Genomic DNA, 21,649 nt, shown 5'->3' with positions numbered 1-21,649 from the left:
TGTGATCTTACAGACTATAGTGTGCACCATGGGGCTGAAGTGGTATGTGTTTTTGTGTGATCTTACAGACTATAGTGTGCACCATGGGGCTGAAGTGGTATCCACACCCAGAAATGCTCCACTGCATCAAAGGCTGTGACGTAAGGACTCTGTTGAATTATCTTTCTTTCATTTCAAGGACCCCAGTTTGTTATGCATTAGACCAAGTGGTTCTCAACCTTTTCAGGCCGTGACCCCCAAAATAATCATAATTGAACTGGGGACCCCCCATTTTGTTTGACTCCTATCCACAGATAAATATTGTGAAAATAGCCGATCTACAAGCTCACAACGCCTCGCGTTGCGAGGCGTTGTGAGCTTGTAGATCGGCTATTTTCACAATATTTGCCTCTTTCTTATATTATTTGACAATTTGGCCAATGTTTTATATAGTTTGTTGATTACTTTTGATGCTGTAATGGTCTTCTTTTCTTTCATTTATTTTTTATTTTTTAGGTATTAAAAGGGTCTTAAAAGTCCATAAAATGTCACTTCACTGTCATCTGGGGACCCACCCAAAATCATGTGGGGACCCCCCTGGGGGTCCCGACCCACAGGTTGAGAACCACTGCATTAGACCAAGTGGTTCTCAAACTTAAAAAAATAAAAATAATAATAATTTATGTCAAGCATCCCAAAATTCATATGTTTTTTGGGCCGTGGACGGACCCCCACATCTGGAAATATTTAATGCCAGGGATGGCCCCATACAAGATTTGTGTCCTTAAAATGTTTAACAAACATTCAACATTTCTAGATGTATTTACATTAGCTTGTAGATCTGCTATTTTAGCCGATGTACAGTATATAGGGTTAAAGTGGTTAAACTGATTTTAATGCTACTGTATATTGACAGATTGTTATGCTATATTAACACATGTTAGCTGGGGACCCCCTGGAACTCCCTCAAAGACCCCCGGTTAGTCCCTGCATGGACCCCACTTTGAGAACCACTGCACAGTGGCGTCGTTAGGCGGGGGCTTCGGTGGCTATAGCCACCAATGTTTTATCCAAAGCCACCAATAAAAAAATTAAAAATAAATAAAAAAAATATTTTTATTTTTATTTTTGAATTATATATCTATCACCCTAACCTAACCCTACCCCTAACCCTAAAACCGAAATAAAGTAACAAAAAACGGGGGAAAAAGTACCCAAATCCGCGAAATCCGCGGAAAAAATCGCGTGCGCGCGCGGGGGGGAGGGGCAGTTGCCTGCGGGGCTAAGCCCCCAACCTAGTAGAGACCTAGCGACGCGTCTGCCACTGCATTAGGCCACGGACCCCCCCCCCATTTGAAATGTCTCAGTTTGAGTTTAACTCTGAGAGTTACAGACCTCTAAGAGTCCATTTGGTTCCTTACTATAAGTAATGTATCTGGGGACTCTCTGGAACCACACACACACACACACACACACACACACACACACACACACCCACACCCACCCACACACACACACACACACACACACACACACACACACACACACACACACACACACACACACACACACACACACACACACACACACACACACACACGCAGACAATAAAACAATTGCAAAGGTGAACAGTAAAAAAACAATAGTGAAAATAGCAGACCTACAATCTCACAATTCATCCATTTACAATGAGTTGTGAGCTGCTATTTTCACTGTTAACGCCTCACATCGCTATGCGATAATGACACAACGCTTAAGTGGATAATCGATTCGTTGATATAAACTTTTTTTTTTTAAACAATAATACAAAAAAAAAATCAATTAATCAAAAAAGTCACCGATAGAATCATCTTTAAAAAAGATTATGAATAGTTCCACTATGAAATAATTCCTCTGTACCGCGTTGGAAGGATGATTTCATCCGCACAGTGTAGGCCAACTGGATACCGTCGCTCGCTGTCAGGTTAGAAACCTCTTATCTCCATATTTTAACATCATTTTTTCTTCAAATTAAAGCCCTACTTGCAGATCTCGTGACACGTTTCGAGCTCGTCTCTCTGCTATTTTTGCTAAATGTTTTATTTGAATCCTGAAAAGTAACACTTTTTTGGACATGTGAGGTTTCCAACCCGACAGAGACGATAACCTAATTGTTAACCCAAGTGGAGAGAGAGGGGTGGGGACGACCCCGTAAATCACCTTATTTGGGGCGCTTTGTGCACCAGTGTACTTTATGATGTCCTTAGTTTGATTTACATGTCTGGCACACTTGTGGCGTAAAAAGTCACATTGAAAGATGGAGGGAATTACATAGTAGATTATTCAGCAAATTCCACCCTGGACCCTTAACCCATTAAGAGCGGGAACAACGTCTGTGTAACCACTTAAACCATTGTTTTATACTTGGCCATTCCAAAATAGCAGATCTACGAGCTCAAAAATAGCTTGTAGATCTGCTATTTTTGAAAAATCGTGAAAATGTGTGCAAATCTTTGAATATATCATTTTTAAAGCGAACATTTGTAAAATATTTTGTTCCAGGGACCCCCAGGAGCAAAGATTTGAGTGACAAATGTTCGCTTTAAAAAATATAAATTCAAATATTTGCACTTTTTTTTTTTTTTTTTTTTCAAATATAGCAAATATAGCAGCTTTCAAATATAGCAGATCAAAAATAGCAGATCTACAAGCTCATAGCGCGGCACCGAGTGCCGCGCTATGAGCTTGTATGTCTGCTATTTTTGAATAGCCAAATAAATCTAAAGTGACACAGATGCGTTCCCGGATTGAATGGGTTAAAATGCACCTAAGCATTTGCAAAAGGGGAAACTTAGGCCGAAAACAATAGGTGCGTAAAAGCTTCGAAAAACATTCCATGACAGTTCAAACTGAAACTAAGGCTGAAACGTGGGCTGAAAAGTTTGGCACGGGACAAACTGTTTTAAAAAAAGAAGTGGTAGGAAATGTAAACAACACGTGGTACATTAAGACAGACATTAAGGCCAAAAGGATGACACAAACCAGTGATACACATCCTTTTTAATGCATGCTTCATGATAGAGATTATGACTTCAAATCAATATTAGGGATCATTTCTAACTTTTGCCTCGAGTAATAGCATATCTATCGTGATAATAGCAGATCTACAAGCTTCTAATATTATTGACGAATCGATTTAGTTGATAATACAAATCTATTGTAATATTGTTGTCAACTCAATTAACCGACATGAGCGAGATTAAGTCGCTTATTGCAGTGAGTGGGTTCTCAAAGTGGGGTTCAGGGACCTCCAGGGGTGTCATTGAGGGAGTACCAAATGGACGCTTAGAGGTCTGTAACTTTGAGAGTATATAAGTGGAACCAAATGGACCCTTAACAGGTCTGTAACTCTGAGAGTGTATAAATGGAACCAAATGGACCCTTAACAGGTCTGTAACTCTGAGAGTGTATAATGGAACCAAATGGACCCTTAACAGGTCTGTAACTCTGAGAGTGTATAATGGAACCAAATGGACCCTTAACAGGTCTGTAACTCTGAGAGTGTATAATGGAACCAAATGGACCCTTAACTGGTCTGTAACTCTGAGAGTGTATAATGGAACCAAATGGACCCTTAACAGGTCTGTAACTCTGAGAGTGTATAATGGAACCAAATGGACCCTTAACAGGTCTGTAACTCTGAGAGTGTATAATGGAACCAAATGGACCCTTAACAGGTCTGTAACTCTGAGAGTGTATAATGGAACCAAATGGACCCTTAACAGGTCTGTAACTCTGAGAGTGTATAATGGAATCAAATGGACCCTTAACAGGTCTGTATCTCTGAGAGTGTATAAATGGTCTTTAACTTGAGACTTGGGGGTCCTTAAAAAACAATAACAAAAAAAAAAACTGTTTGAGAACCACAGGGTTATTGGTTCTAAAATATTGGTTTTGTTATATTTCTGGTTGATGATGTTTTTTTGTCTTTGATACAGCCATTCATGGGAGACAACTACTGTGACTCGGTGAACAACAGAGCCTTCTGCAACTACGATGGAGGAGACTGCTGCCAGTCCACTGTCAAGACCAAGAAGGTAGGCTAAGCAGCAAGTAGTAGCAGCAGTGTGTCACAACAGCCGTCTTCTTTTCACCCCGTTTCAGACGAAATAGGCTCTATGCACAGGAGCCATGTATTGGAAAGAAATTGGGCCTCTTCTTACTTCCTTCACAGGTGTTACCAATGATACTAATGAGGGCTCTGTTCCATTCTGGTCAAACAGAGTCAGGGTTGCTGATTTTGTGCATGTTGGCTCACTGGAAACACTCACTGCTACACAGACACACTTAACCACTTTCCGTTTCAATTGGGAAAAGTAGCAGATTTACGAGCTTCTCTACGTTATGTTGTCCTTCACCAGCTGAACCCCAGTATCCATATTCTCGGGGACACATTAGCAAAAAAAAAATAACAGATCTAAAAGCTCACAACACACACGTAGTCGCATTGGCTATTTTTGACGACGACACGACTTGGTGTAGAAAGAAAAAACACGGTCCAAGTAAAGTTGTAACTCAGGTCTGTTTTACTAAGAATAGAGGGTTTAAGTGGTTAAAGAGCCTATAAACAGGAAATGCCCGGTTTTCATAGTAGTAGTAGTGTTGCACGGCAGTGTGGCACAGCGGTGTCGTACGTACGCCGGTGGTGACACATTGTGAGCTTGTAGAGCAGCTATTTTCAGCGTACAACAGAGTATAAATTAAGCTTAACAGTGACGTAACACAGCTGGCTCCTCACACTCCGCACAGCTCCAATGTTCGAAAACACAACGAGGGAGATTTGGTTCCGGGTTCCAGTGCATTGCGTTTTCTAAACAATGGTTTGAACATCTAAATAAATATTTGGATTTGCGTGAGAGGTACTGTACGAGATGTTCTTTCACCCTGCCTAGATGATAGGCCCTCCTTGTGCTCAACACAATGCCACCAAAGCTCTTGTTATCTTCTGAATTCTAACCCTCATCAATAGCGTCGCACTGTGTACACGGTCATGGTTGTGGATGGTTGGTTTAATGTTTACAGTTCTAGTTTCCATTGTTCGCCCTTATCATTTAACCCATTAAGACCGGGGGACGCGTCTGTGTCATTTTAGATGTATTTGGCTATTCAAAAATAGCAGATATACAAGCTCATAGCGCGGCACCGAGTGCCGCGCTATGAGCTTGTAGTCTTCTATTTTTGAAAAATCTTGAAAACATTTTTTTTTATATTTTTTTCAAAAAACTGTTTGGATTTCGATTTTTTTAAAAGAATCGCCTCAGGTCTTAATAGGTTAAGGAGCAGACATTTTACACCATTGATCTGTAGCTACCCCTACAAGATCAGCACAATGTAGACCACAACTTAATGTACTGCTGAACCCTTTATTGATTTCACCCCAGCCAACCCCTCTCTCTTGGACCGTCTCTTAAACCAAACCTCTTTCGTCGCCGCCCGTCGGAAAACAGAAATCCTCGCATCTCCATATTTAAATGTTTTGTTTTTGTTGTTGTAAATGAACGCCCTACTTCGTCGTGCAAGAGTATAATATCGTGCAAAAGCGTCGCAAGCTTGTAGATGGGATATTTGTTAACCCAGCCCAGGTCGGGCGTTAATTTACGTAAAAACACAAAAAGTAAATTATGGCTTGTGACAACGGATCCATTGGAACACTGGTTCTTTTTTTTCCCCGTTTCCTGAAAAGCAGCAGTTTTGGACATACAAGGTTTTCTCTTTTGCCTGGCCTCCAAGCCTCAAATTACCGCCGGGAGCCAGAAAGTGGATATCATCAGACTCCATCTATGATGCGTGTACGAGGGGCCGTATTCAGTGTTTCTAAATGCACAGCTGTTGTCCTTGTTGTACACCCATGTAAACTCAGAGCTATGCCCCCCCCCAAGTGTGTAGTCTGCGGGCTCAAATTCGATCTTCCCATAAATCCTTTTGCTCCCGCCTAAGGTTTCCACAAAGTGACGTGATCTACTGTATCTCTGGACTATGGTTTGGTTTGCAACTGATGATTATCGTCGGAGCAATTTGTCTCTGTCGGGTGGAAACCTCATTAGTTCAAAACTCGTACTTTTCAGGATTCAAATTCAAAAGTATTAAAAGTAGCAGATCTACAAGCTCGAAACGCGTCGCTTCGCGCCACGTTTCGCGCCGCGTTTCGCGCCGCGTTTCGAGCTTGCGGATCTGCTACTTTTGATGCTTTTGTTTGATGCTGTAGTGTGATCAACTAGGGCGTTAATATACAAAAAAAAAACACAAATAGGTAAACTATGGAGATAAGAGGTTTCTGCCTGACAGCGACATTTTAAATTAACTATTTATGGCGCTTACTGTAGGTGGCACGGGGCTAAAGTTCCTGTCTACCTGCGTGGAGACTTAGGGATTCAAGTCCTCCTTTGCGGTGCGTGGCGCGGACATCCATATACGAACGCTAACGGCCATGTTTGCGGGACGGAGGGCGATCTCTGTCGCTGCGCTATAGTGTGCATTGTCTGAGCAGGGATTTTTGATTGATTGATTGAATACTTTGCAAAAAGTACAGAGGTACGCGTACAGTATACAATAGTGATAAAAGGATAACACAAAAAGCCCTGAGGGCTTGTTTCCATTGTGGTCCAGTGTATTCAATTCATCAAGACATATAAAGACATTCAATACTATACAAGAAATCATCAATACTAGGAGCAGTAAAAGTATATTTACAGATAAACATTGGGGGGGGATTTATTTTGGTAAGCTAGAAGACTTGGTCCAGGTGCTCTTTTATGGCGGTTTTGAAGGACAATAGGGAGTCACACTTTTTGATGGCTGTTGGTAGGGCATTCCACATTTTCGTGGCACAATAGTAGAATGAATTCATCCCCATGTTTGTGCCGAATCTGGGGGGAATGAGATCAGTGGAGCTCCCTCTGATTGGTGTAGCAGAGTCAGCTGAGCTGTATAGTTACCTACCTACCTACCTACCTACCTAACTACCTACCTAATAAGGCTGGACGATATGATTTCAAATCAATATCACCATTACTTCAAAGCCTTTTGTCTTGATTATGATTAATGAACGATTATTAAAAAAATAGGCTCGCAAGCTCGCAACTTGTCGCAATGCAGCTTCTCAATTATTCAATTAACCTACCTGAGTAGGATCAAGTCGGTTATTGGCTCTAAATATCAGTTTGGATATTGTCTTACTATGCCTCTTCTTCCCTCCCTGTTGAAGTATTGAGTGTAGTCCTTTTGTTCTGAGTGAAGCACGACAGTGACAATACTACAAAGGTCATAGAAGCATTGTGAAAAATCGAATGGATGCCCGCCGGTCCTCAAAATGTCCAGAAAAGTGTTATATTTGGCTCAAAGTAAAACCTCTAAGTGTTTGTTGTTTATGGTTGTACTTCACTTTTTGGTACTGTAGGTCAGGAGAAACAACATCCACCCACATAGGACACTTACCCACTTAACATACCCTGTTATTGCTTTAGGATGTCGTCTCTGTCGGGTGGAAACCTCAAAAACTGTTACTTTTCAGGATTCAAATTCAAAAACAGCAAAAGTTGCAGATCTACAAGCTCGGAACGCGTCGCTTCACGCCACGTTGCGAGCTTGCGGATCTGCTTCTTTTGATGCTTTTGTGTGACGCTGCAGTATGATCAAGTAGGGCGTTAATTTACGAAAAAACAAACAAACATGGAGATAAGAGGTTTATGCCCGACAGCAACAATGCATATTTCGGTTAATTGCCCAGCTCACTACTAAATACAGTACATACCCACCTATCGCCCCCCCCCCACTCCCACTCCATGTTGTAGACCAGTGGTTCTCAAACTTTTTCATGTCAAGGACCCCCAAAGTTACACTTATTACCCCGCGGACCCCCATTTGAAAAGATAAGCCAGGGACCCCAATAAGAGAAGATTTTTACGGCTTTCTAGCAGTGATTCTCAACCATTTTAATGTCAAGGACCCCCAGTTTGACATGTATTAGACTACCGACCCCCATTTAATGGCATTTATACCTCTGGGACCACAATTCATATTGTAAAATCAATGTCAACTTAACTCTGAGAGTGTACAAATGGAACCAAATGGACCCGTTAGGGTCCATTTGGTTCCATTTGTACACTCTCAGAGTTACAGACCCATAAGGGTCCAATTGGTTCCTATCCATCATTTAGCTGGGGACCCCCTGGAACCCCCTCAAGTACCCCTGGGGGTCCCCGTACCCCACTTTGAGAACCAACGTTGTAGACGTCATGGCCTCTTCAGGGCCCACGCTGTAAGTGCTTGGCCTTGGCCTTTATGTTAATGAATCTCTCCGTTTGGAATAGGTGGTTTATTTGGCTCGGCCTGGGCTATAGCTGCTGGCTGGGAGCGGTGGGTTGGAAGTGTATTGTAGCTTCTGTGCTGTAGCATCTGCTCCTCTGGCCTGGGCTGTTTCAGTGTCTCTGGCGAGCGTCTCTTCGTAGTACTCCTGGCATATCCTTCTGTGTGTGTGTGTCTGGCTGGATTTATATCGCAGTCTATGTGTCTGGCTGGCTGTGTCTGTCTGTCTGTCTGTCTGTCTGTGCGTCTGGCTTTGGGGTAGGGTCTTCATTTCCTTTTTTGGAAGATGGATAGATGTCCCTTGGACGTCCCTTTTTTCTCCCCAAGCGTGCAATCAAGAGATCTGCAGTGATTGCTTCCGATCCACCACCTTCGCAGTAAAACCTTCATCCACTTTTTGAGATCCTCAGGCCACAGGGGAGAGAGAGAAGAAACTTGCTCTCCTTACAAACAGGATCTTTCCACCCCCCTGCCTCCTCTGTTGCTTGATCTTTTTTTTTTTTGGGGTCATTCTACTCTCCGTGTTCCCGGTGCAAAAGAACAATGGTTTTTCGCTTGGTTGCAGAGCCAAGGAAGGACAAATATGTGTTTCATTTAAGCCAGAGAGAAAAATCCTGTCCAAAACCAGAGATACAAGCTTTTTAACTCAGGATTGTTGCATCATCTAAACATATATTGGTCCCACCCGCGTTGCGTTCTGGAAGGTTGAGTGCTGATGAGCAGTAAAGCCTGTTGACATTTCGCCGTACGACGGCGTCATTGCCGAAAATAACGTTTTCGCTCGAAAATAAGTTATTTTCAGCAATTGTAAATTAGGCTTAGGGACCCCAGGCGAGAGGTGGTTGTGTGTGTGTGTGTGTGTGTGTGTGTGTGTGTGTGTGTGTGTGTGTGTGTGTGTGTGTGTGTGTGTGTGTGTGTGTGTGTGTGTGTGTGTGTGTGTGTGTGTGTGTGTGTGTGTGTGTGTGTGTGTGTGTGTAGGGGGTCTATATTGAGTATCAGCAGTGGTGAAAGAAATACTGAGATTTTTCTATGTTTTACTTAAGACTGTGCTATGTAATTTTCGTGTGTATTAATACAATATAACTTACACAATTGGCGTGGTTGTATTTGGTTTCCATGCTCTTCTATTGAGACATTTAGATCATAGGTTGTCAAACCTTTTCATGTCAAGGTCACATTGATATGTACTTGGCCGCGGACCACCAGGTTTTGTGCCAGGGATCCCCAGAAGAGAAGATTTATGTAAAAAGGAAACCAAGATTATTCAAAAGGTTCCAAATATTTTCGATATAATTCAAAGATTTTCCAAAATAGCAGATGTCCAAGTAGATCTGCTATTTTGAATAGCCAACGCATAAATGGATAAAGTGGTTAAAACGATTGTGATGCTATATTAAGTACAGTACTTTTGCTGGGGACCGCCTGAAACCCCTCCAAGGACCCCTGGGGGTCCCCAGACTCCACTTTGTCGTGACACAAGCTTGTACATCTGCTATTTTAGATTTATTTTTTTGCAAAAATCTCAAAAGTGTTTGGAGAATTTTGAATGATTTTGCATTTTTTAACCCATTAAGACCTGGAACTGTGCCATTTTTAGATTTGAGCTAAAAAAGCATTATTTTACCCTTTGGGCTATTCAAAAATAGCAGATATACAAGCTCATAGCGCGGCACCGAGTGCCGCGCTATGAGCTTGTAGATCTGCTATTTTTGAAAAATCGTGAAAATGTGTGCAAATCTTTGAATATATATATTTTTAAAGCGAACATTTTTTACTGAAATCGTTGCTTCTGGGGGTCCCTGGAACAAAATATGTTTGATGGGGGTCTGCGGCCAAATACATATAATTTTGGGGGTCCTTGACATGAAAAAGATTGAGCCCCACTGAAACAGACGTTTTTCAGAAAACTGTTGAGATTTAGGAGACATGTAGAATCGGCTTCAGGTCTCAATCACAAATCTATTCTGAGGGTCCTTGGCACCAAATATTCTCAAATGGGTGTCCGCTGCCAAATACATCATGTTGAGGGGTTCCTTGACATGAAAAAGTTTGAGAACCTCTGATGTAGGCCTATGGTAACGTATCCTGAGTCTCTAATTGAAGCTAACAAGTCAGTGTTAGGCCCAGTGGGGGGGGGTGACCTCACTCCCACAATGGTTTCAGCGCCATTGATTGACTCTATCTCCTCTCTGCATCAGCTGGCCTGACTCCAGTCCAGCTTTATAGCAGCAGCTTGCATAATGTCGTTGTCAGGCAGAAACCTCATATCTCCACGTGTCACATTTTTATGTTCTTCTTTCTTCTTGTTTTTAACCCATTAAGACCTGAGGCCGATTCTACGAATGCCTTCTAAATACAGTAGTTCTCCAACGTTTTCGTAAATTCAAAATTATTCAACATTTTTTGAACACTTTAAAAGATCTTCCCAAAATGTTCAAAAATAGCAGATGTACAAGCTCGCAGTGCGGCACGAATATTTAACAATATTGATATTATACCGTAGAGCGAGACAGGAAACAGGGAGAGAGAGAAAGGGAGTGACTGTCAGTCCTTGTCCCTTTTATGCCCATATATGGAGAGTCCTGGTGTCATAAATGTATGCCCATATATGGGCATGCCCCCTTTTGTGCCCAAATATGGAGCTGACTCGTGGTTTGTTTATGGTTATGTTTTCAAAGTGACGTGGCCGTTGTTTGTTTATGTTGTCATGGTGACGTGGTTGTGGTTTGTTTATAGCTGAGTCGGAATGACATCAGAGGTCCGCCCGCCCTCCCATTAGCCTATATTAACATAGGATGATAACAGTATTGGATCCATTGGAACACAGGTTCTTCTTTGTTTTCATTTCCTGAAAAGTGAAAGTTTGGGCCGATTTTCCACAAACATGGCAGGCCTTGAACTGCTGTCCGATCAGGGATACCGTCTAGACGGAAGAAAAGCATCCGAACTTAGGAAAGTACAAGCTCGCATGGGTGTGTTCGCCCAGGCCGACGGCTCTGCGTACGTAGAGCAGGGCAACACCAAAGTCCTCGCCGTCGTGTACGGTCCCCACGAAACGCGAGGTTCGCGCAGCCGGACGCTTCACGACAGAGCGGTTATCAACTGTCAGTACAGCATGGCCACGTTCAGCACGGCGGAGAGGAAGAGGAGACCCCACGGGGACCGCAGGTCCACGGAGACGAGTCTTCACCTAACGCAGACGTTCGAGGCGGCCGTGATGACCCAGCTCTATCCACGTTCTCAGATAGACATCTACGTTAAGGTTCTGCAGTCGGACGGCGGGAACTACGGCGCGTGCGTGAACGCCGCCACGCTGGCGCTGGTCGACGCCGGCATTCCGATGCGAGACTACGTGTGCGCCTGCACGGTGGGGTTTGTGGACGAGACGCCCCTGGCGGACCTGTCCCACGTGGAGGAGAGCGGAGGAGGAAGCTCGTTGGCCGTGGCGCTCCTGCCACGCGGGGGGCAGATCGCGTTGCTGCAGATGGACGCTAGGCTACATCAGGACCACCTAGAGACTCTGATGGAGGCCGCCGTGACGGCTTGTAAAGGCGTGAGCAAAGTGTTGGACGAGGTAGTGAGGCGACACCTGCAAGTGAATGTGCTCACTGGAGAGTGATGGGGGAGAGAGGGGGGGGGTTTGGAGAGGGAATGTTAGAACTTGGGCGCAGGCTGAGTTGGAATTTGAATGGTGTGGGATGAATGAAAAAGTTGGGTAAATCTTCTGTTATCCTATTAAGACCTGGAACTGTGCCATTTTTAGATTTGAGCTAAAAAGCTTTATTTGACACTTTGGGCTATTCAAAAATAGCAGATATACAAGCTCATAGCGCGGCACCGAGTGCCGCGCTATGAGCTTGTAGATCTGCTATTTTAGAAAAATTGTGAAAATGTGTGCACATCTTTGAATATATATATTTTAAAGTGAATATTTTTAACTCAAATCTTTGCTTCTGGGGGTCCCTGGAACAAATATTTTGATGGGGGTCCACGGCCAAATACATATAATTTTGGGGGTCCTTTACATGAAAAAGTTTCAGCACCGCTGATATAGAAACAAACGTTTTTCATAAAACTGTTGGGATTTAGGAGACATGTAGAATCGGCTTCAGGTCTTAAAGGGTTATATATGTAATGACCAGTCTTAGATATTTTTTTTGTAATTAAACTATGGCTCAAAAACAATAAAGTGTATCAATAGTGAAAGTTTTGGACTTACAAGGTTTTTTGTCCGACAGCGACGTTAACTCACACTCACTGACAGACCTTGGCGGGTGGGGGGGGGTGGGGGGGGATGACAGGATCAATGGCAGGTTGGGAGAGAGAGACGGTGGAGAGTGTATGAAAGCCGGTGTCCTGGCGAATGGGGGCTTTTCTGCCGGCCCCCGATGGGAGTTCTCGTGTCACGTACCAAAGCAAACATGTCCTATAATAGGGTTACAGTTTTAATTGAATGTCCTACGGTTTGATGTCAATAGGGAAGAGCGTTCCGAACTCCTGCAAATGTTATAGAGAACATTGTGTTTGTTTTGTTTTTTGGCCGAACGCTGCGAGCATTCTGCCTGACTTTTCTGACCCTCCGTGGCTAAAAGGAAAGAGAGTTGTTTTGTGTGTCTACTCTGTATATAACATGGTTTTGCAGGATTCCTCCTCTGTTTAACAGCCTTTGATGGCTTAAATCAGGGCTTCCCAAACGCTCCATCTAGAAACCCAAAAGATACATTCATTTTGGTGTAACCCCAGGACACAATCGTACAAAAATCTGTTAAGCCCTATTCAATAGGGAACATAGCAGATCTACAAGCTCAGTCATAGTTTAAGGAATACTTCACCAAATAAATGACTTAATTTCTATTGTTTTCTTACTCAGTGATGTCTTGAAGACAATTCAAATATTCCTTAACGGTGAATAAAGAATCCAAATTAAATATTGATGAATTGAAGTAAATCGGAGACCGAGATTAACAACAGAAAAAGGATATAAAAAAATCAGTCTACACTCCAAAACACCTCTAATAGTGTGTCCCAAATGTCTTCAATCCATGTGTATAACGCTACGGTAAAAACCTCTTCATTTTGAAAATAATTAACTTTTTAATTCACTTCCAGTTCAAACAGTGTGTCCATCCGTCTGCGACCGGCTGATTTCCGACACCGTTGGCCCGATCGCAGCGAAACTGTGCACACACACTCTCTGGATGCCAGAGCAGAACCACTGCCCCGAATGTTATAGTCAGGGGTGCACATAACTTTTTAGGTCTGGTACGCAGAAGAGCACCTGGACATGTGACTTGGTGCGCATGGCGCCCGTCCCGTTTTGTCAACGGGGGGGGGGGGGGTTCAGCCCGGACAGTTTAGTCAACGGGGGTGGGGGGGTTCAGCACGGTGCCCACCGGACAGTTTTGTCAACGGGGGGGGGGGCGAGAAAAAAAGGACGATCTGCTTCTAAACTCCGCCGATTTTTTTCTCACGCTGTTAGATAAAGCCCACAAGGTTGGTGCCCTGTGCTGCTGCGCTGATTTTATCCGCCAGATTGGGACGTTCACGGCATATTTTGCACCATTACGGTGCGTTCATCATCGGTGACGAGTGCCTCTAACAGCCACGAGGCAATGCGAGGCGATGCGAGGCGACGCGAGTCATATCTCTACCCCTCCGCCTAATGGCTGTACATGGGGCCGACGGGTGCTTTAGAGTGATTGTGTGAGTGTGGCTTCAGGAAGTAAATTCCTAGCCTCGATCTCCAGGCTTTTATTTTTTAGTTTTGCTAAAAAATAAAAGCTTGGAAATTCCTGTCCCAGCTGTTGGTGCGCAAAAGCGCCTCGCGTTGCCTGATGTGGTGCGCATTTTTTATTTTGGGTGCGCATGCGCACCTGCGCACCAGTTATGTGCACCCCTGGTTATAGTGCTACCAGGAGGAAGATTTTTGCAAAACACTTTTTTTTTAATATTACCCCTATAGATTTTGTCCAAACATCACCCAAATCGGCACACAGTATCTCTATAGCAGGGGGGGGAAAAAGTGTTTTGTTTTTAGTTTTTTACTTTTGAAATCACAAAGAAAAACAAAGTAATCTAAACGAAATGGTGAACTATTGCCTTCAGCTGTTCCAAACATGCAACTTTCCATGAACCATTTTAATTTCAACAGTCCACCAGTAGAGCGCGCTCGTTTATTTTAATAGAAGCCTTATTAACTATAATTTTAGTGTTCATTTTTGTATATTTTTAAGCCAAGGTTACAGCAATACTCTGAAAGGCATACTCAGGAATGTGAAGTTTTGTTTAGCAGTACAGCTGTAGTAAGTTGATAGAAGCATTACTAAATGCTAAATAAAAACAAAGTTGCAACAAATAATAATAGTTAATATCCCTTATTTATCACATATGTGACTATTTATGGGCTTTTTGAGTAATGGGGTACTACTGGCGAGAGTGCCGATAAACAGGGGCGGGCTGGGACCAAAATTCAGCCCTGCCGATAAACAATGCGGCCCCCCAGAGTGAGTGTGGGAATTTACCCGACCTGGCGGAGACCTGTGCTCCGAGGAGCCCTTTTTCTAGTTGATATTGTCTTGTCCCTCCCCGGGGTTGTTGTGCGAGGCTCTGTGCGAATCTCACGTGCGAGGACCTGCTAATTCATGCATGCGCATGAATCACGGTCAAACGCACATACAGTAGCTATTCCAGTTGCGCCGCACGCAGCTATATAGTTCTATCGCACACGCAATCTTGGCGTAATACATTTTTAACAAGTAGAATAATTCAGCATTATCACGCACATGAATAATTTGTTTGATTTATATAGCCCGGGCCAGGAGGTATTGTGTTTTCGGGTTGACCATCTTTATGTATGTACCCTATGTGTGTGTATATATATCGTCTCTGTCGGGGGGAAACCTCATACAGTATGTCCAAAACTGTTACTTTTCAGGATTCAAATTCAAAAACATCAAAAGTAGCAAATCGACAAGCTCGTTGCCGATCTGCCACTTTTGATGCTTTTGCGTGTGACGCTGTGGTGTGATCAAGTAGGACATATAACGTTGAAATATGGAGATAAGAGGTTTCTGCGCTGTGCCGTAGCAAACTTTCGCACGGCACACGGCACGCGACACTCACTCCTGGGGAGCGTGTCTCTTGAATCGGCATCATTTTCCCGAAGCCGTGACGATTAAGCGGATCACCTGAGCTCAATAAACTGAAGCCACAAGCTGACTTACAGGCATTTTCTTGCCTTGGCATCGTTTGAAGCACAAATACTCCGACTGATATTTTCCAGCAGTGGCTCTGCGTGGTGGAACCGTTCGGATTTGCGGGAAAGATATGAGAAAATTGTTCTGAAATAACCAATCATAATGTGATTCATCAGCTGCCAGGAATGAAGGACACGAGGGGTTATCGGGGGTGAGGACATAAAAAGGCAATATCGAGTGGAGGAATGAGGCCGATATGTTAAGTTGCTGCCGGAGAGGAGAGAATCTAGACTGAATGGTATAAATCCGCTTTGCGTGTCACTTAGTGGGAGCCCATTCTCTAATAGCCACTGGCTTGCCTGTCATTGAATTACATCATACACTATTATCTAAATGCCTTGGCTACTCCTAACACACTAAATAACCTTGTTAATGAAATTAGTCTGAATGTACTGTAGGTTTAATCGCTTATATACGTCATCGTACGGCATAGTGAAAACAGCAATGTGTGTACAACGTGTGAGCTGCTTTTGGAAGATTTCAAAAAATTGCTTCTTTTTTTTTGCATTTTGGACAATTTGCGTACATTTTTATCTATAACATGCCCAATTAAGGGCCTCAGGCCATTAACGCCTGAGGTTCCGATTCTACAAATGTCTCCTAAATCCTAACAGTATTCTGAAAAAAACGTATGTTTCTATATCAGTGGTGCTCAAACTTTTTCATGTCAAGGACCCCCAAAATTATATGTATTTGGCCACCGACCCCTATCTCAAAATATGTTGTTTCAGGGACCCCCCAGAAGCAAAGATTCAAGTTAAAAATGTTCGCTTTAAAACAATATTATATTCAAAGATATGCACACATTTTCACGATTTTTCAAAAATAGCAGATCTACAAGCTCGTAGCGCGGCACTCTGTGCCGCTCTATGAGCTTGTATATCTGCTATTTTTCAATAGCCAAAGTGTAAAAGAATGCTTTTTTAGCTCAAATCAAAAAAATACACAGATGCGTTCCAGGTCTTAATGGGTTAAAAAAAATAGTCTATCATGAAGAAAATTCTCCTCACAACTCTTGAAATAACATTTAGCATTTTGTGGATGTCCCGTTATATGTCCTGGTATGTTTCGTTGTTTTGGTACTTTGGGACCTGGTTTTGGTGGTGTTCAAAATGCAGTTGTTTATCACTCTCGGGGCAAAGCCAATCCACCCACTCATCCCCATTTTTGGACATCTCAGTCAAAACAGAAACAGAGCCCTTTTTGCACCTGATTCTGATTTCCCCCCCGAAACGGAACACATGCGCGGTTGGCGACCGAAAAGCAGCCGGTTGCACAAAGTCCTCCGAAAACTAAACAGAATGACACAGTGAAATGACAAAAAGGAATCTGTGACTCATTTGTAACAGTCTCTCTGTCCTCTCTGCTGATAGCTCACAGTCAGAGAGAGACACAGGAATGAAACAACGCTTTCCTCTGATTTTTTTTGTGGGGAAATTGGTTGTTCTTTTTTGGTGAACACATGGCAATTATCTGGTGTCATGTCTTAGCTCGTTATGAAAGAGATGATGGACACAGCATGTTGTTTGTGTCAGTGTGGCGCTAACATAGTACTGTTATGCCTGTGGTGGTTAAAAAGTACTCAAATGTTTTACTTATGTTAAAGTATCAATAAACAGCAATATAGAATTGCATGTATGCTGTTACAAGTAAAAGTCTGGTAATTCAAATTGACTTAAAGTAGGAAAGTAAAAGTACTCATTATGCAGAATCTCCCATTTCTCCCATACAAATGTTTTGAAAATAGCCGATCTACAAGCTCACAATGCGTCGCATCGCAACGCATTGTGAGCTTGTAGATCGGCTATTTTCAAATGGCCGAAATGTATATAGGACTGAAGTGAGTTATGTATGTTTTGTAATAATAATCAAAATCTACAAAGTAAAAGTGTAATATTTGCCTCTGAGATGTAGTGTAGTAGAAATAAAAGTACTGAAAACTTGAAGTACTCCAGTAAAGTAAAAGTACCTCAAAATTGTACTGAAGTACAGTACTTTAGTAAATGTACTTAGTTACAGTACTTCACACCACTGCTGTAGGCTTCTTTTCTGTGATGAACCTGGTGTCTATTCTGGTTCACAAACACAAACACCCCAGTAAGGATTTCTTACTATGCCTCTTTTTTTCCCTCAGCTGTAATAATGGTATATCATTGTTGAAGTATTGAGTGTAGTCCTTTTGTCCTGAGTGAGGCACGACAGTGACGATTCTACAAAGCTCATAGAAGCATTGCTAAAAAATCAAATGGATGCCCGCCGGTCCTCAAAATGTCCAGAAAAGTGTTATATTTGGCTCAAAGTAAAACCTCTAAGTGTTTGTTGTTTATGGTTGTGCTTCACTTTTTGGTAGGTCAGGAGAAACAACATCCACCCACATAGGACACTTACCCACTTAACATACCCTGTTATTGCTTTAGGATGTCGCCTCTGTCGGGTGGAAACCTCATAATGTCCAAAACTGTTACTTTTCAGGATTCAAATTCAAAAGCAGCAAAAGCAGCAGATCTACAAGCTCGAAACGCGTCGCTTCGCGCCGCGTTTCGAGCTTGTAGATCTGCTGCTTTTGATGCTTTTGTGTGACGCTGTAGTGTGACGCAGTAGGCCATTCATTTACAATTAATGGCCTACCGCGTCTAACTAAAATATGGAGATAAGAGGTTTTTGCCCGACAGTAAAAGGAAAAGCACTGGTAAAGGACTGTAAAACCAACCCGACCTCACACAACTTAGTATACATTGCACGGAGTGTCATTCCTTGCATAGACACAGACAGACAGACAGACAGACGCACACACACACACGCGCACACACACACACACACACACACACACACACACACACACACACACACACACACCGACACACACACACACACACACACACACACACACACACACACACACACACACACACACACACACACACACACACACACACACACCGACACGCACACACGCACAGCCACCAACGGTTGTTTTGCCCGAGAGGTCGGGTGACTCAGCAGAAGTCTGTGTTGTTGTTTTCATGTTGCTGTGTCATAACACAGCTCACATGAAAAGCACACACTGCCAGCAGCATGCCAGAGATAAAAATCACCCCTCAAACTACCTCTCACTCACTCACTCACTCACTCACTCGCTCGCTCGCTCCGTCTTCCATCCTCACACAGCTGTGTTTTCACTCCCCCTCGCCCCCCCCCCCCCTCTCTCTCCACTTTCCTTTCCCCCAATATAACCAAATAAGAGGAAACGTATATTAACAACATAAACAAACAAACCAAAAAAATAAATGCTACAAAACTGTTCGCTTTCTAGGCATCGTTCAAAATGTGTTGCATGTCTCCATTTAGTTTTCCATTCGATTTTTTTAACCCATTGAGACCTGAAGCCGATTCTACATGTCTCCTAAATCCCAACAGTTTTCTGAAAAACGTATGTTTCTATATCAGTGGTGCTCAATATTTTTCATGTCAAGGACCCCCAAAATTATATGTATTTGGCCGCGGACCCCCATCAAAATATTTTGTTCCAGGGACCCCCCAGAAGCAAAGATTTGAGTTAAAAATGTTCGCTTTAAAATATAGATATATTCAAAGATTTAAACACATTTTCACAATTTTTCAAAAATAGCAGATCTACAAGTTCATAGTGCGGCACTCGGTGCCGCACTATGAACTTGTATATCTGCTATTTTTGAATAGCCAAAAGTGTAAAATATTGCTTTTTAGCTCAAATCTAAAAATGACACAGTTCCAGGTCTTAATGGGTTAATCAGAGGTTTTGTAGCAAAAGCTCTAAGGAATCCCAGTTTTCATAGCCGGAGACAAACTCTTACAATTTCTAAAATGTAAGCAGCTTCTCTCCTATATTCTCGTGCTGACGTTTTGGCCTAGTTGGTTTTCTTCAAGGCCCCTACACTCTCACCTTCAGGTGTTGTATTACTACTTACTGTAGATGGAACTATTTGGCTAGCACCACAACATAGAAGAAACCTATGGAAATAAGCACCTCCATCTATCTACTGAATCCCAGCTTTCTTTTGCTATACTTTCTGCCGGATTCTGTTCGTAGATGTGATGAAAATATGAATCTAAATACACAACGTCCTGCAGTCCCCCTTTACACAGTGGTGGAAAAGGTACTCAAATGTTTTAATTAAGTAAAAGTATCAATACTGCAATGTAGAAGTACTCCATTACAAGTAAAAGTCCGGAATTAGTACAAAAAGTATTGGTATCAAAATGTACTTAAAGTACCAAAAGTAAAAGTACTAAAATGTTTGAAAATAGACGATCTACAAGCTCGTTGTGAGCTTGTAGATCGGCTATTTTCAAATAGCCGAGGTTTAAAATAGGGCTAAAGTGGTTAATGTATGTTTTATAATGTAATAATTTATATCCGCAAAGTAACTATACTAACTCAAGTTTTCAAATAATTGTAGAAGGAGTAAAAGTACAATATTTGCCTCTGAGATGTAGTGGAGTAGAAGTAAAAGTATGGACAATTGGAAATACTCCAGTAAAGTAAAAGTACCTCAAAATTGTACATAAGAACAGTACTTGAGTAAATGTACTCAGTTACTTTACACTGCCTTTACAAAGGGTTACGGACCCTCTGAAGAGTGGACCCCTTGGGGGGGGGGGGGGGGGGGGGTAGGGGGGCGGTAGTGAGGGTGGGGATAGTTCGTTCACCTTACTTCCCGGTGGGTGTCAAGGACCTTATTTAGGAAGGAAGGGACATATCTACAGGTATGTCATTTTCTCTGTGACCATGCGATGTGTCCAGCGATTCCAGCTGGCCGATTGGTCGCACTGGGAGGCAAACCCTTAAGCGATGGAATGCATTGAAGCCAATGCGAGCCGGGTGGGACCATAGCTTATGAATAAACACCATTTCTGAATCACTGCAACGTTCTGTAAGATAATCGGTTCAGGGAAAATAACAGTCACGCTGTTTCTCTCTTCTGTCTTGTTTTTTTCCAATGTGCACACTCACTCCCTGAATAATTTCATTGAGGTGGGTTAGGTATGATATCGATATGTATGTGGACCGCGGACCCCCACCTGAAAATATGTTGTGCAGGGACCCCCCAGAAGCAAAGATTTGTGTTAAAAACGTTCGCCTTTAAAAAAAAGTTTGAAAGATCTGCACACATTTTCAAGATTTTTCAAAAATAGCAGATCTACAAGCTCATAGCGCGGCACTCGGTGCCGCGCTATGAGCTTGTATATCTGCTATTTTTGAATAACCAAAGTATAAAATATGGATAAAGGGTTTAAAATGATTGTGACACATTTGGCTGGGGACCCCCAAGGACCCCTGGGGGTCCCCGGACCGCACTTTGAGAACCAACGATCTAAAAGAGCACTGAGTACGTTTTGTCTCGGGCTGTCATCGCGAGACTGTCAACCATTTGACAGCCTGTCAACCAATTCTCGCGATACTTGCCTTGTCGGCCAGAAACGATCGCCGGCACTCTTTAGAGATACCTCAATAAAACGACATAGTGTTTGTTCAAAAGCTGGTCCAGATGGCTCTCATTGACCTCAATGTACAGTATTCCATGGAACGTCCGGCTCCAGTTTTCCTCCCGCGGGCGGGCAGGGGGGGGGGGGGTCGATGGCGCTTGCCTGAGAAACGCTTCTGTTCCTTCATTTAGAAGTTCCTTGGGTGGGAGAGAGGAGTGGTGGTGTGTCGAGGGGGAAGGGGAGGGGGGTAGAGGTTCATTCACGTATATTTTTCTGGTGGAAGTGGAAGTGGTAATGAGGAGAGGTGCTGTTCGGAAAGAAGAGGGAAAAAAAAAAGAACCGTTTCTCTCATTTTTCCCAGCTCTACTTTCACACAAACACACACACACCGTTTTTCATTCCGCTGGAGATTTGCGTATTAACCCATTAAGACCTGAGGCCGCGTCTAAAAATTCAAAATCCTAACAATTTTTCGGAAAAAAATATTTAAAAAAATATTTTTCACGATTTTTCAAAAATAGCACATCTACAAGCTCGTAGCGCGGCACTCGGTGCCGCGCTATGAGCTTGTATATCTGCTATTTTTGAATAGCAAAGACATCTAA

The 21,649-nt window shown here is 42.8% G+C and overlaps 2 protein-coding genes across 2 annotated transcripts in view; both read left to right on the top strand.

Moving 5' to 3' along the window:
* Positions 1–21,649, top strand: part of pappaa (pregnancy-associated plasma protein A, pappalysin 1a) — a 198,169-nt gene that overhangs the window by 161,366 nt on the left and 15,154 nt on the right. Inside the window, exons 20-21 of the mRNA XM_084047141.1 lie at positions 69–140; positions 3,957–4,055. Coding sequence (XP_083903267.1) covers positions 69–140; positions 3,957–4,055 — 171 coding nt within the window. The remainder of the gene's footprint in view (positions 1–68; positions 141–3,956; positions 4,056–21,649) is intronic.
* On the top strand, positions 11,207–11,941 carry LOC311038153 (exosome complex component RRP41-like; the record flags this gene model as incomplete). The annotated part of the gene is made up of 1 exon (XM_084047513.1): positions 11,207–11,941. One exon carries the CDS (start codon positions 11,207–11,209, stop codon positions 11,939–11,941), a length of 735 nt encoding a protein of 244 aa, XP_083903639.1.

The sequence above is a fragment of the Gymnoscopelus microlampas genome (genome assembly GCF_963454915.1).
Source record: "Gymnoscopelus microlampas genome assembly, chromosome: 21".
Lineage (NCBI taxonomy): Eukaryota > Metazoa > Chordata > Actinopteri > Myctophiformes > Myctophidae > Gymnoscopelus > Gymnoscopelus microlampas.
This window is presented reverse-complemented; position numbering and strand designations above follow the sequence as displayed.